The sequence below is a fragment of the Felis catus genome, chromosome D1 (genome assembly GCF_018350175.1).
Source record: "Felis catus isolate Fca126 chromosome D1, F.catus_Fca126_mat1.0, whole genome shotgun sequence".
NCBI lineage: Eukaryota > Metazoa > Chordata > Mammalia > Carnivora > Felidae > Felis > Felis catus.
Genome location: NC_058377.1, coordinates 6990679 through 7003838, shown reverse-complemented (window position 1 = coordinate 7003838; position 13160 = coordinate 6990679). Strand labels below are relative to the sequence as shown.

Here is a 13160-nt window from a genome sequence, read left to right as displayed (position 1 = left end):
GATAAAATATGCATCTTTACCACTTTTAAGTGTACAGCTTAGTGGTATTGAATACCTTCATGATGTTGTGCAGCCGTCGCCACCATCCCTCCTCGTAGCTCTTTTCATTTTACAAAACTGAAACACCATGCCCATTAAAGGATAACCACCCCGTACCCCTTCTGTGCCACTGGCAACCACCGTCTACTTACTGTCTCTATGATTTTGACTACTATAACTATCTTGTACAGGTAAAATCATACCGTATTTGTCTTTTTATGACTGGTTTTAGTTAGCATAACATCCTCAAGCTTTATCCATGTTGCAGCCCATGCCAGATTTCCATTCTTTTAATGGTCAAATAATATTCCATTGTATGTCAATACCACATTTTGTTTGCTCTCCATCGATGGACGCTCAGGTCGCTTCTGTGTTTAGCTGTTGTGAATAACGCTGCTATGGACTTAGGTGTACAAATATCTCTTTGAGACCCTCCTTTCAATTCTCTTAGGTTTATGCCCACAAATGAAATTGCTAGATCATATGGTAAACTTATTTTTAGTTTTTTGAAAGATTGCCATATCCTTTTCCACAGGGTTGCAGTATTTTGTATTCCTGTCAGCAGTGCGCACAAGTGCCCATTTCTCCACACCTTTGCCAACATTTCTTTCTGGGTTTTTTTTTTTTTTTTTTTTTTGATAGGCACCATCCTACTGGGTACGAGGCGGTATCTCATGATAGTTTTTATGTGCATTTCCCTAATGATTAATGATGTTGAGCATGTTTTTGTGGTGATTATTGGCTGTTTATGTATGATATTTGGAGAAATATCTGTATTGTCCATTTTTTAATCAGATCGTTGGTTCTTTTGTTGTTGGGAGTTCTCTGGGAGTTACTCTGGATATTAAGCCCTTATCGGATACATGGTTTGCAAATATCTTCTCCTACTCTGTGAGTTGCCTTTATATTCTGTTGATGGTGTCTTTGGCATAGAATTTTGATGTATAGAATTTTAGTTTTTCATGAAGTCTCATTTGTCTATTTTTACTTTCGTTGCTTATTCCTTTGGTGTCATACCCAAGAAGTCATCACCAAATCCAATGTTTTAGGGCTTTTGCCCTGTTGTTTTCTAAGCATTTTATGGTTTTAGGTGTTACATTTAAGACTTTGATCCATTTTGAGGTAATTTTTGTATGTGGTGCCGGAAAAGAGTGTAATTCCATTCTTTTACACGTGAGTATCCAGTTTTCTCAACACTATTTGTTGAGAAGATTGTTCTTCCCCCATGGAATGGTTTTGGCACCTGTCAAAAATCATTTGACATGTATGTAAAGGTTTATTTCTGGGATGTCTATTCAGTTTGTGTGTTTGGCTTTAAGCCAGTGTCACATTGTTCTGAGTACTGCAGTTGTGTAACAAGTTCTGAAATTAGGAAGTGTGTGTCCTCAGCTTCTTTCTTTTTCACGCTTGTTTTGGCTATTCTGGATCCCTTGAGATTCCATCTAAATTTTGAAGTGGGCTTTTGTATTTCTGCAAAAAAAAAAAAAAGTCATTGGAATTGTGTTAGGGATTGCATTCAATCTGCAGGTCACTTTGCATAGTATTGACATCTTAAAAATATTAAGTCTTCCAAACCATGAACATGAGATGGTATTTCCATTTATGTCTCTTTAATTTCATCTAACATTGTTTTATAGTTTTCATTGTACAAGTCTTTCACCTCCTTGATGAAATTAATTCCTAAGTATTTTATTCTATTTGATGCCTATGTATGTGTGTGTGTGTGTGTGTGTGTATATATATATATATATATATATATATATATATATACAAATGCTTTTTATATATATATACACACACATACACACATACACATATATGTATATACATATATGATTACTTTGTAATTTCTTTTTCATATTGTTTATCGTTATTATAGAGAAGTGCAACTGATTTATGTGGTGACTTCATATCCTGCTGCTTGGTGAATTCATTTTTTAGTTCTAAAGGTTTTTTTGTGGAACAATTAGATTTTATACTTTTAAGATCATATTATCCAGAACAGATAGTTTTACTTCTTCCTTTCCCATTTGAGTGACTTCTGTTTCTTCTTCTTGTCTAATTGTTTAGACGGGACCTTCCGGTACTATGTTGAATAGAGGTGGTGAACATAGACAACCTTGTCCTGTTCCAGGTGTTATAGACAAAATTTTCAGTCTTTTCACTGAGTATCGGGTTTACTGTGGGATTTTCATAAAAGGTTTTTATTATATTGAGGCAGTTTTCTTCTATTCCTAGTTTATTGAGGGCTTTCATGAAAGGGTGTTGAATTTTGTCAATTTTTTTTTTTTTGCATCAATTGAGATGATCACGATCTGTTAAAGTTTTGTGTATTACATTGATTGATAGTTATATATGGAACCACCCTTGAATTCCAGGAATAAATACAGTTTGTTTATGGTGTGTAATCTGTTTAATATACTGCTAAATTTGGTTTGGTAGTATTTTGTTCAGGATTTTTGCATCAATGTTCGTAGCAATGTTGATGTGTGGTTTTCTTGTAGTATTTGTCTACCTTTGTATCAGGGTAATGCTGACCTCATAGAACAAGCTAGAAAGTGTTCCCTTCTCTTCAGTTTTTTTGGAAAAGTTTAATAAGGATTGGTAATAGTTCCTTAAATGTTTGGTATAATTCACAGTGAAGCCATCAGGTCCAGGGCTTTTATTTGTTGGGAGATTTTTGATTACTGATTCAATCTCCTTATTCTAGTTATAGATTTAATCAGATGTTCTGTTTCTTTGTGATTTAGTCTTGGTAGGTTTTGTATTTTTAGGAATTTGTCAGTTTGTCAGTTTCATCAAGTATATCAAACAGCTATAAACTGCGACTAGTTCACAGTACTGTTAATGTTTTTTTCATTTCTGCAGAATAAGTAGTAATGTCCTCACTCTCATTCCTGAATTAGTAGAAGTAAATTTCTTCTCTATCTAGCTAAAGATTTGCTAATTTTGTCGATCTTTTCAAAGAATCAGCTTTGGTTTCATTGGTTTACTCTATTGTTTTTCTGTTTTCTGTTTGTTTTTATCTCTTGTTCTAATCTTTCTTCAGCTAGCTTTGGGTTTAGTTTATTCTTTTACTAGTTCTGTAAGTTTTAGTTAGATTGTTGATTTGAGCTGTAAGCTTTCCTCTTAACACTACTTTCACTGCTTTCTGTAAGTTTTGGTATGTTGTGTTTTAGTTTTCATTTTCCTAATTTCCCATGTGATTTCTTCTTTGATCCATTGGTTGTTTAGGAGTATGATGTTTAATTTCCACAAATGTGTAAATTTTCCAGTTTCGCCTGTTATTGAAATGTAATATGTTGAGGCCTAAGGTATGGTCTATTCTGGAAAATGTCCATTGTATTCTTGAGAAAAATGTGAATGCTGCTGTTATTTGGTAGAATGTTCTGTATTTGCTAGATCAAGTTGATTTATTGTGTTTTTCAAGTCCTCTGTTTCCTTGTTTACCTTCTGTCTGGTTGTTCTATCATTATTGAGAGTGGGGTATTGACGTCTCCAACAATTATGGAAAAGCTATATATACAAACATATATATAATATTATAGATATATATAGATATTATAGAAAAGCTATCTAGAGAGACATATATCTGTGGCATATAAATGTCTAGTCTTCCTTTCAATTCTGTCATTTTTTGCTTCTTATATTTTGCTGGTCTTTTACTAGATACATAAATGTTTATAATTGTTATTTTTTCTTATTGTGTTGAACCTTTTGTTAATGTATAATATCTTTTGTCTATTATAAACTTTTTTGATTTAAAGTCTATTTTGTCTGATACTAAGATAGCCACTTGCCCTCTCTTTTTGGCTACTATGTGCATGGAATATCTTTTTCAGTCTTTTCACTTTCAATCTATGTGTGTCTTTGAATCTAAAGTGAGTCTATTTTAGATAGCATATAGTTTTGTGTTTTTATCCATTCTGCAAATCTCTGTATTTTGAATAGAGAGTTTAAACCATTTACATTTAAAGTAATTACTGATAAGGAGGACCTTGCTTATGTCATTTTGCTATTTGTTTTCTTTATGATTTATGACTTCTCTGTTTATCATTTTCTGCCTTATTGTATTCTTTTGTGTTCAGCTGATTATAGTGAAACATTTAAATTCATTTCTCATTTCCTTTTGTGTATATTCTATACCTGTTTCCTTTGTGGTTACCATGGAGATTACATCTAACATCCTAAAGTTATAGCACTCCATTGTGAATTTATGGCAGTTTAACTTCAGTGCCATACAAAACCTCCTCTTTTACACCTCTATCCCAACTCCTTTCAATTGTTGTTATCACAAAATTACACCTTTATACATTGTATGCCCCAAAACATAATCTAATAGTTATTTTAAATATACTTGTCTCTTAAATTACATAGAAAACAGTATGTGAAATTACAAACCAAAGTTACAATAATACTATTTTTAGACTAATAATTTTTTTAAATATATTGTTCTCTTAAATAGTGTATAAAACAAAAACTTTAGTTACAAACCATTGTTACAGTAACACTGGCTTTTATAACTATCCATATATTTACCTTTATCGAAACTTCTGTTTCTTTATACAATTTTGGGTTACTGTCAAGTGTCATTCATTTTTCCCTGTAGGACTCTCTTGAGCATTTCTTGCAGGGCAGGTCTAGTAGCAATGAACTTTTACAGCTTTTGTTTATCTTCAGTGTCTTAATTTCTCCCTTACTCTTGAAGGACAGTTTCACTAGACACAGGATTCTTGCCTGATAGTTTTTTTTCATTGAGAAGTTTGAATATATTGGCCCACTGCCTTCTGGCCTCCAAAGTTTCTGATGAGAAATCTGTTAACATATTAAAAATTCTTTGTATGTGATGAATTTTTTCTCTCTTGCTGTTTTCAAGAGTTTCTCTTTATCTTTGGCTTTCAGAAGTTTAATTATAATGTGTCTTGGTGAGGATGTATCTTTTAGTCCATCTTAATTGGAGTTTGTTGAGCTTCTGGGATGTTTATATTTATGTTTTTCATCAAATTTGGCATTTTTCGGGTGCCTGGGTGGCTCAGTTGGTTGAGCGTCCGACTTCAGCTCGGGTCATGATCTTGGAGTCTATGAGTTCGAGCCACGCGTCGGGCTCTGTGCTGACAGCTCAGAGCCTAGAGCCTGCTTTGGATTCTGTGCCTCCCTCTCTCTCTCTGCCCCTCCCCCGCTCATGCTCTGTCTCTCTTTCTCTCTGCCAAAAATAAATAAACATTAAAAAAATTAAGTTTGGCGTTTTTCAGCCAGTATTCCTTCAGATAGTCTCTCCTCCCCCTTCTCCTTCTCTTTTCCTTCTGGGACTCCCACAGCATGCATGTTGGTCTGCTTACTGGTGTACCATGGGTCTCTTAAGCTCTGCTTACTTTTCTTTCATCTTTTTTCTTTCTGTTTCTCAGACTTGACAATTTCCATTGTTTATCTTCAAGTTATCTTCAAGAATCCAGGCTGGTTACTTTCTTCTGCCTGCTCAACTCTGCCTTTGAATCCCACTAATGAATTGTTCCTTTCAGTTATTCTACTTTTCAGCTTCAGAGTTTCTGTTTGGTCTTTTTTTTAGTTTTTGTCTATTTATTGATATTTCCATTTTGTGCATCATTTCTTGAATTTCTCCACATCTTCCTTTAGTTTTTGAGCATCTTTAAGACATTGGTGTTCAGGTCTTTGTCTAGTAGATCTGCCATCAGGTCTTTTTCAGGGTCAGTTTCTATTGATTTTTTAATTTCCTTTGAATGAGACATAATTTTGTGTTTCTTTATATGCCTTATAATTTTGTATTGAAAACTGGATATTTCAGTTTAATAATGCAGGAACTCTGGAAATCAGATTCTTTCCCTTCCCCTGAGTTTACTCTGTGTGTGTGTGTGTGTGTGTGTGTGTGTGTGTATGTGTATGTGTGTGTGTGTGTGTGTGTGTTTAATTGTTATAGGCTACAAGGATCAGTCAAGGATCAGTTTGAATTGTAAACTTAAGGTCTTTTCAGTTCTTTTGTGAATCTGTACTTTTCTCTGGAAATGACTGATAATTTCTCAGTTTTCTCCATATGTGTTGTTATTTTTTTTTAATTTTTTTTAACGTTTATTTTATTTTTGAGACAGAGAGAGACAGAGCATGAATGGGGGAGGGTCAGAGAGAGGGAGACACAGAATCTGAAACAGGCTCCAGGCTCTGAGCTGTCAGCACAGAACCCGATGCGGGGCTTGAACTCACGGACTGCGAGATCATGACCTGAGCCGAAGTCGGCGGCTTAACCGACTGAGCCACCCAGGCGCCCCTGTGTTGTTATTTTTGAATGTCCTCATTTTTAATATCTGGCTCTAAGGGGAAAGGACAACAATCTAGAGGGAAGGAAAAACGCTTTAAGTTCCCTGGAAGTTGTCAGATGGGAAGGGCTTGCAACAACGGTGGGGGGTGAAGGTGCATCACCAAAGGCTGCCTGCCTGTTTGTCTACACCTGTGTGATCAGAAGCAGCAACCAACAATCAGACCACAGATCTCCTGGATTGGAGGACAGAGTCCCTTTTTGTCCACCCTAGCTCCCACAAGTGTGCAAGCTGTTCCAGAAACATGTGCACAGCTGCCTGCTGCTGGGGCTGCGGTGAGGGAATGGGTAGCTGCTACTGGGCTAAGAGCAGAAATTGACTGGAGTTAACCACAAGTTACCCCCAAGCCTTCCCCTGGAAGTTGCAAGCCTTCAGTAGACACCAGAGTTCTAAAATAGTTATGTTAGATTCTGCCAGCACAGTTGTCTAGAAGTGGAGACAGATTCCTGGTGCTTCCTAGTCCACTTTCTTCCCAGGATCCTCTCTGTCTACTGCAGCTTTTTAAAGGACTCATAAACCATAATGTGTTTCTGACTTCCCTATTACTTATTTCTTCACAGTATTAATAAAAATTATGGGTAGAACTGGTGATTTTGTTTTGTCTTAATAGTCATCTCTTTTTCTGACAATTTAATGCATGATTGACTAGTCAGCATATTTACAAAGAAGGAAAAATTCTATAATCATCTCTAATTCTAGGTTAGGGGCCTGGGTAAGTTTTTGGGTGAAACTCTGTCATTGTATATGTTGAATAAGAACAATTGATTTGAAGTCATTGAATGGGGTCGTGAAAGGTCGTGGATTTTCAACACTAGCTGCCTTGGGTTTAATACTGGCTTTGTTAATCACTATCTGACCATAGGCCTTGAAGTGCAATCTCTACGTCTCTAGCACCAGCATACTGGTAAAATCTATGCAAAGTTGTTGTTTAAATTAGAACTGGGTGGCTCAGTTGGTTAAGCATCCAGCTTCAGATCAGGTCATGATCTCACGGTTCATAGATTTGAGCCCCACATGAGGCTCTGTGCTGACAGTATGGAGCCTGCTTGAAATTCTCTGTATCCCTCTCTTTGTATCCCTTCCCCTCTCTCTCTCTCAGAAATAAATAAACATTTTTAAAAATAATTAAATTAGAAAAAAGAAACAAATTGGAACATATAAGGCAATCAATAGTAGGTAACAATTTTTATTTTTTATTATAATTATCTTGATACCACATCTCATCTTTATTATTTCCTTTATTCAACTTTCTATTTAACTTTTCATGAGTTCTAGTGAGTTTCACATTGGAGTTTATAAAGAAATTTTAGATATACCCTTTTTGCTTATTTTAGGACTTTCAAATGCCTTGGGAACAGGAATCAGAACTTACAAAGAGGGATAAAGCTGCCAGAGTCATTCAGAGGGCCTGGAAACGTTTTCTTGTGAGTTTGTTTCATTGTTTTGTAATCTTATTGTGATATAATTTATATAGCATAAGGTTCACCTGTTGAAAGTGTATAATTCAATCATTTTTACTATATTTACAGATTGGTGTACCACCCTTTGCTTTAAAAGCACCCATTTTTTAGAAGTTCAGAAATTTAACATTAATTAATCATTCCATTAGCCTTGCAAATCCTTACTGAGCTCCCGGTCAGGGTCAGGCACTCTGAAAATAACTATGATCAGTGAAAGTATCACGAATAGGATCCTTTGGCTTTTACCTCTAAAACTATTTCTTGACTCAGCAATCAGGTTTCTGAGAAAGTGTTAGGGATACATTCATTCACTCATTAAATATTTATCGAGTACTTGACTCTTGAAGACTTAAAGTTTAATAATAAACTGTATCTGAGTTAATACACTTTGTCATGCTATAGTCTGGGTAGAGCTGGTCTCATTGGTGGAAGGAATATTCCAGGTTGACTTACCTGGTTGAGTGAGAGCCAATAACTAAAATGACTTCACTCTTTCTTCTGTGTTTGTAGCAACACTGTCTGCGCCTGATAATTATACGTGAAGTGCGATGGCTCTGTTTCTAACACACATCCGTTAATCGAGTCTTACAAAATAGCTTCCATTATGTGTTTCTTTTGCCTCTTTCAAGCCATAAAACCCCTAACTCTTGATCTCCAATACTAAAATAATAATTTCCTTAAAAAATTTTTTAATGCTTTTTAAAAAAATTTTTTTTAATGTTTATTCTTGAGACAGAGACAGAGCGTGAACAGGGGAGGGGCAGAGAGAGAGGGAGACACAGAATCGGAGACAGGTGATTGGGGCACCTGGGTGGCTAAGTCGGTTAATCATCTGACTTTGGCTCAGGTCATGATCTCACGGTTTCTGAGTTCAAGCCCTGCATCATGCTCTGCTGATGCTCAGAGCCTGCTTGGGATTCTCTCTCCCTCCCTCTCTCTCTCTCTCTCTCTCTCTCTCTGCCCCTCCTCTGCTCTCTCTCTCTTCCTCTCTAAATAAATAAAAACATAAAAATGTTTTAAAAATTATTTTAATATTTATTCATTTTTGAGAGGCAGAGGCAGAGTATGCATAGGAGAGGAGTAGAGAGAGGGAGACACAGAATCTGAAGCAGGCTCCAGGCTCTGGGCTGTCAGCACAGAGCCCAACACGGGGCTGGAACCCATGAACTGTGAGGTCATGACCTAAACTGAGTCAGACGCTTAACCAACTGAGCCACGCAGGTGCCCCTAAAATATCTTTCTTAAAATTGTGATCAATTTAGATAAGATCTGTATGTTGAAAGGATTAAAGCAGGTTGTATTTGGAGATCAAATGGTGTCCCATGCAATAGAAGGTGTGACTGAGCAGTTGGATTTAAAAAGTGGTTAGAAACTGAAAAAAAGCAACCATGAAAGCCATGGTTCAAATCCTAGGATAATTTAAATAGTTCTAAGACCCAAAGAGAAAACATTTGATCTTAAATCTCGATATATTCTTTTTCAAGTGGCTCAGAGGAGGTTTTCTAAATAAGGATGCTTAATTTTAACACATTACTTGGCCCAGTAAGTGAGTAATTTGCATAGTCAAACTACTGTAAATGAAGGTATTTTCTTTTGTGTGAATATTTTAAGTCAAAATAATATATATACTTCTTTCAGTAAAATAATATAGAAGAACTTACAAATAAAAGCACATCTTTTACCCCCTCCTGTTCTTCTCTACCCTCATACTCTAAAGGGAAGCACTTTGAACTACTTTTTGTTTTAGATGTTCTGGTAGTTATTTCTGTTTCTATATAACATGCTTGTGTCATTATTTTTTATTTGCCAACTTCAGAAGTGACCTGTTGATTTTCTGCAAAGATAATTGAGAGCTTATCTTACTTACCCGTTACACAGCCCTGCCAGTACCATATGTAATGATTTTTTAGTTCTTCTATTTGTTACCTTAATTTTTGTTTATTTATTTTGTGAGAGAGATGGGGTAAGAGGCAGAGAGAGAGGGAGGGGCAGAGAGAGAGAATCCCAAGCAGGCTGTGAGCTGTCAGCACAGAGGGGGACATGTTGCTCAAACTAACAAACTGTAAGATTATGACCTGAGCCAAAATCAAGAGTCAGGGTATAGCCGACTGAGCCACCCAGACGCCCTTATTGCCTTATTTCTTTACAGCACAGAGCCTGGAGCCTGCTTTGGATTCTTTGTTAATGTCTCTCTCTGCCACTCCCCCATTCACACTTTGTCTCTCTCTCAAAAATAAATTTAAAAAAACATTTAAAAATTTTTAAAAAAAAGAATTTAAACCTGGGGCGTCTGGGTGGACCAGTTGGTTAAGTGACCTACTTTGGCTGAAGTAATGATCTCATGGCTCATGAGTTTGAGCCCTGTGTCAGGCTCTGTGCTGACAGCTCAGAGCCTGGAGCCTGCTTCAGATTCTGTGTCTCCCTCTCTCTCAAAAATAAATAAACGTTAAAAAGAGCATGTTTAAACCTTTGTTTCTTGTTCCATCATGTTAACATAGGATTATGTGACTCCTCATTATGTCTGATGAAGATATAAATATCCCAACCCCCCACCTTTTTTTTTTTTAACCTATTCTCCCAATCTTCAAACCCCCAAATCCCATTACATCTACTAGTACACTGTCAATATTCACTTGGAGGAGTTTCTCATATATCCTGGGCACAAGTCCTTTATTGAATACGTGTGTGGCAGGTATTTTCTCCAGCCACTGCATTCTTAAAGATGTTTTTTTTGATAATGAAAAGTCTTTCATTTTAATTAAGTCCAATTTAATCCCTTCTTCTTTTTTTTAAAAAAAATTTTTTTTTCAACGTTTTTTATTTATTTTTGGGACAGAGAGACAGAGCATGAACGGGGGAGGGGCAGAGAGAGAGGGAGACACAGAATCGGAAACAGGCTCCAGGCTCCGAGCCATCAGCCCAGAGAGCCTGACGCGGGGCTCAAACTCACAGACCGCGAGATCGTGACCTGGCTGAAGTCAGACGCTTAACCGACTGCGCCACCCAGGCGCTCCTTAATCCCTTGTTCTTTATGGTTAGTGTTTTCTGTGTCCTGTTTAAGAGATGTTTGCCCAGGGGTTCCTGGGTGGCTTGGTCGGTTGAATGTCTTGGGTCGTAGTCCCAGGGTTCATGGGTTTGAATCTGACACCGGGCTCTCTGCTGTCAGCACGGAGCCTGCTTCCAATCCTCTGTTCTCCTTTCTTTGTCCCTCCCCCACTCGTTCTCGTTCTCTCTCTCTCTCTCTCTCTCTCTTTCTCTCTCTCTCAAAAATAAATAAACATTAAAAAATGAAAAAGAAATGTTTGCCTAAAGAGGTGACAATATCAGAACTTTCCCAGTGGGAAAAGATCCTAAGGCAGACGTCCAGCTCAGCCAACACAATATTACGTGTCAATTATATTGAAATAAATCTGGGGGGAAATGGTTAATCCAAAGCCAGGAAATATTTTCCTTAAGCTTTTTCTAGATGCTTGATTGCTTTTGTTGTAGGTTGAGATCTAGTATCCTCTCAAATTAATGTTTGTGTGTGATAAGAGGTGTAGGCAAAGTTCATTTTTGTCCTTATGGATAACCAAATGATTAAGTCCTTTTACTGAAAACACTAGATCATGTCTCCATATATGTGAAGTGTTTCTGTGGTCTCTGTTCATTTGCATTGGTTTATTTGTCTTTATTTGGGTCAGTACCACACTGTGTTAGTAACTATAGCTTTGTCCTAAGTGTGGGTATCAAAATCCTCCAACTGTGATGTTCTTCATGATTATCACAGCTATTTTAGGGCTTTTGCATTTCCATTTAAATAGCAGAATCAATTTATTAATTTTTGCAAAATATTTGTGGGGATTATAATTGGGATTGCATTAGGATCAGTTTGGGGGAGAACTGACATTTTACTTCTCCAAGTTTTCATGAACCTGGTACATATCTTCATGTTTTAGATCTTTAAAAATTTTTCTCCACAATGTTTTATAGTTTGCAGTGTAGAAGTCTTATGTATCTTTCATTTAACTTACGGGTATTTGACATTGTTTGATGCTACTGTGAGTGGTATTAATTTAAATTTTATTTTCTAATTGTTCATTTCTAGTTTATAGAAATATAATTTATTTTTATCTGCTGGCCTAGTATGCACTTATTTCTAATTGATTTTTTATAGACACCTTTGGATTTACCACCTAATCATGTCATGTCTGAATGACTTTTGTTTTTTTCTTTGTAAACTTTATGCCTATTACTTCTTTTTATTTATTGTACTCCAGCACAATATTGCACTTTATTACCCTTCCAGAGAATCCCAAGCAGGCTCCATGCTATCCGTGCAGAGCCTGACACGGGGCTCGATCTCACAAACTGTGAGATCATGACCTGAGCCTGAACCGGAATCAAGGGTTAAACATTTAACCAACTGAGCTACCCAGGTGTCCCTATTACCTTTCACTTTAAAATATTTTACAGTTTCCATTGTGATTTTTTTTGACCCATCGATTATTTAGAAGTATGTTATTTAATTACCAAATATTTAGAAGTTTTCTAGTTACCTTTCTGTTACTGATTTCTGGTTTGATTCTGAGGCCAGTTATTTATATGATTTTTTTTAATTCAATTTAATTTTTTATTTTTTTAAAATTTACATCCAAATTAGTTAGCATATAGTGAAACAATGATTTCAGGAGTAGATTCCTTAATGCCCCTTACCCATTTAGCCCATCCCCCCTCCCAGTAACCCTCAGTTTGTTCTCCATATTTATGAGTCTCTTCTGTTTTGTCCCCCTCCCTGTTTTTATATTATTTTTGTTTCCCTTCCCTTATGTTCGTCTGTTTTGTGTCTTAAAGTCCTCATATGTGTGAAGTCATGTGATTCTTGTCTTTCTCTGAATAATTTCACTTAGCATGATACCCTCCAGTTCCATCCACGTAGTTGCAAATGGCAAGATTTCATTCTTTTTGATTGCCGAGTACTACTCCATTGTATATATATGCCACATCTTCTTTATCCATTCATCCATCGATGGTCATTTGGGCTCTTTCCATACTTTGGCTATTGGTGATAGTGCTACTATAAACATGGGGGTGCATGTGTCCCTTCAAAACAGCACACCTGTATCCTGTGGATAAATGCCTAATAGCGCAATTGCTGGGTCGTAGGGTAGTTCTATTTTTAGTTTTTTGAGAAACCTCCATACTGTTTTCCACAGTGGCTGCACCAGCTTGCATTGCTACCAACAATGCAAAAGAGATCCTCTTTCTCCGCATCCTCGCCAACATCTGTTGTTGCCTCAGTTGTTCACGTTAGCCATTCTGACGGGTGTCAGATGGTATCTCATTGTGGTTT

At 36.5% G+C, this 13160-nt stretch overlaps 1 protein-coding gene and 1 long non-coding RNA gene across 15 annotated transcripts in view; one reads left to right on the top strand and one right to left on the bottom strand.

Moving 5' to 3' along the window:
* The window catches only part of CD1H11orf65 (chromosome D1 C11orf65 homolog), a 64554-nt gene that overhangs the window by 10453 nt on the left and 40941 nt on the right, over positions 1-13160 (top strand). For all 14 annotated transcript variants that reach the window (XM_045038255.1, XM_045038250.1, XM_019811249.3 and 11 more), the window contains one exon: positions 7703-7792. In XM_045038255.1, coding sequence (XP_044894190.1) covers positions 7712-7792 — 81 coding nt within the window. In that variant the 5' untranslated portion in view covers positions 7703-7711. Of the gene's footprint in view, positions 1-7702; positions 7793-13160 lie in introns of those variants that run through there.
* LOC109491775 lies at positions 1296-5106 on the bottom strand. Its single transcript, XR_002145244.2, has 2 exons — positions 4579-5106; positions 1296-1509 (listed from the first exon to the last, which is right to left on the bottom strand). It is a non-coding gene; the product is annotated as an uncharacterized LOC109491775 (long non-coding RNA).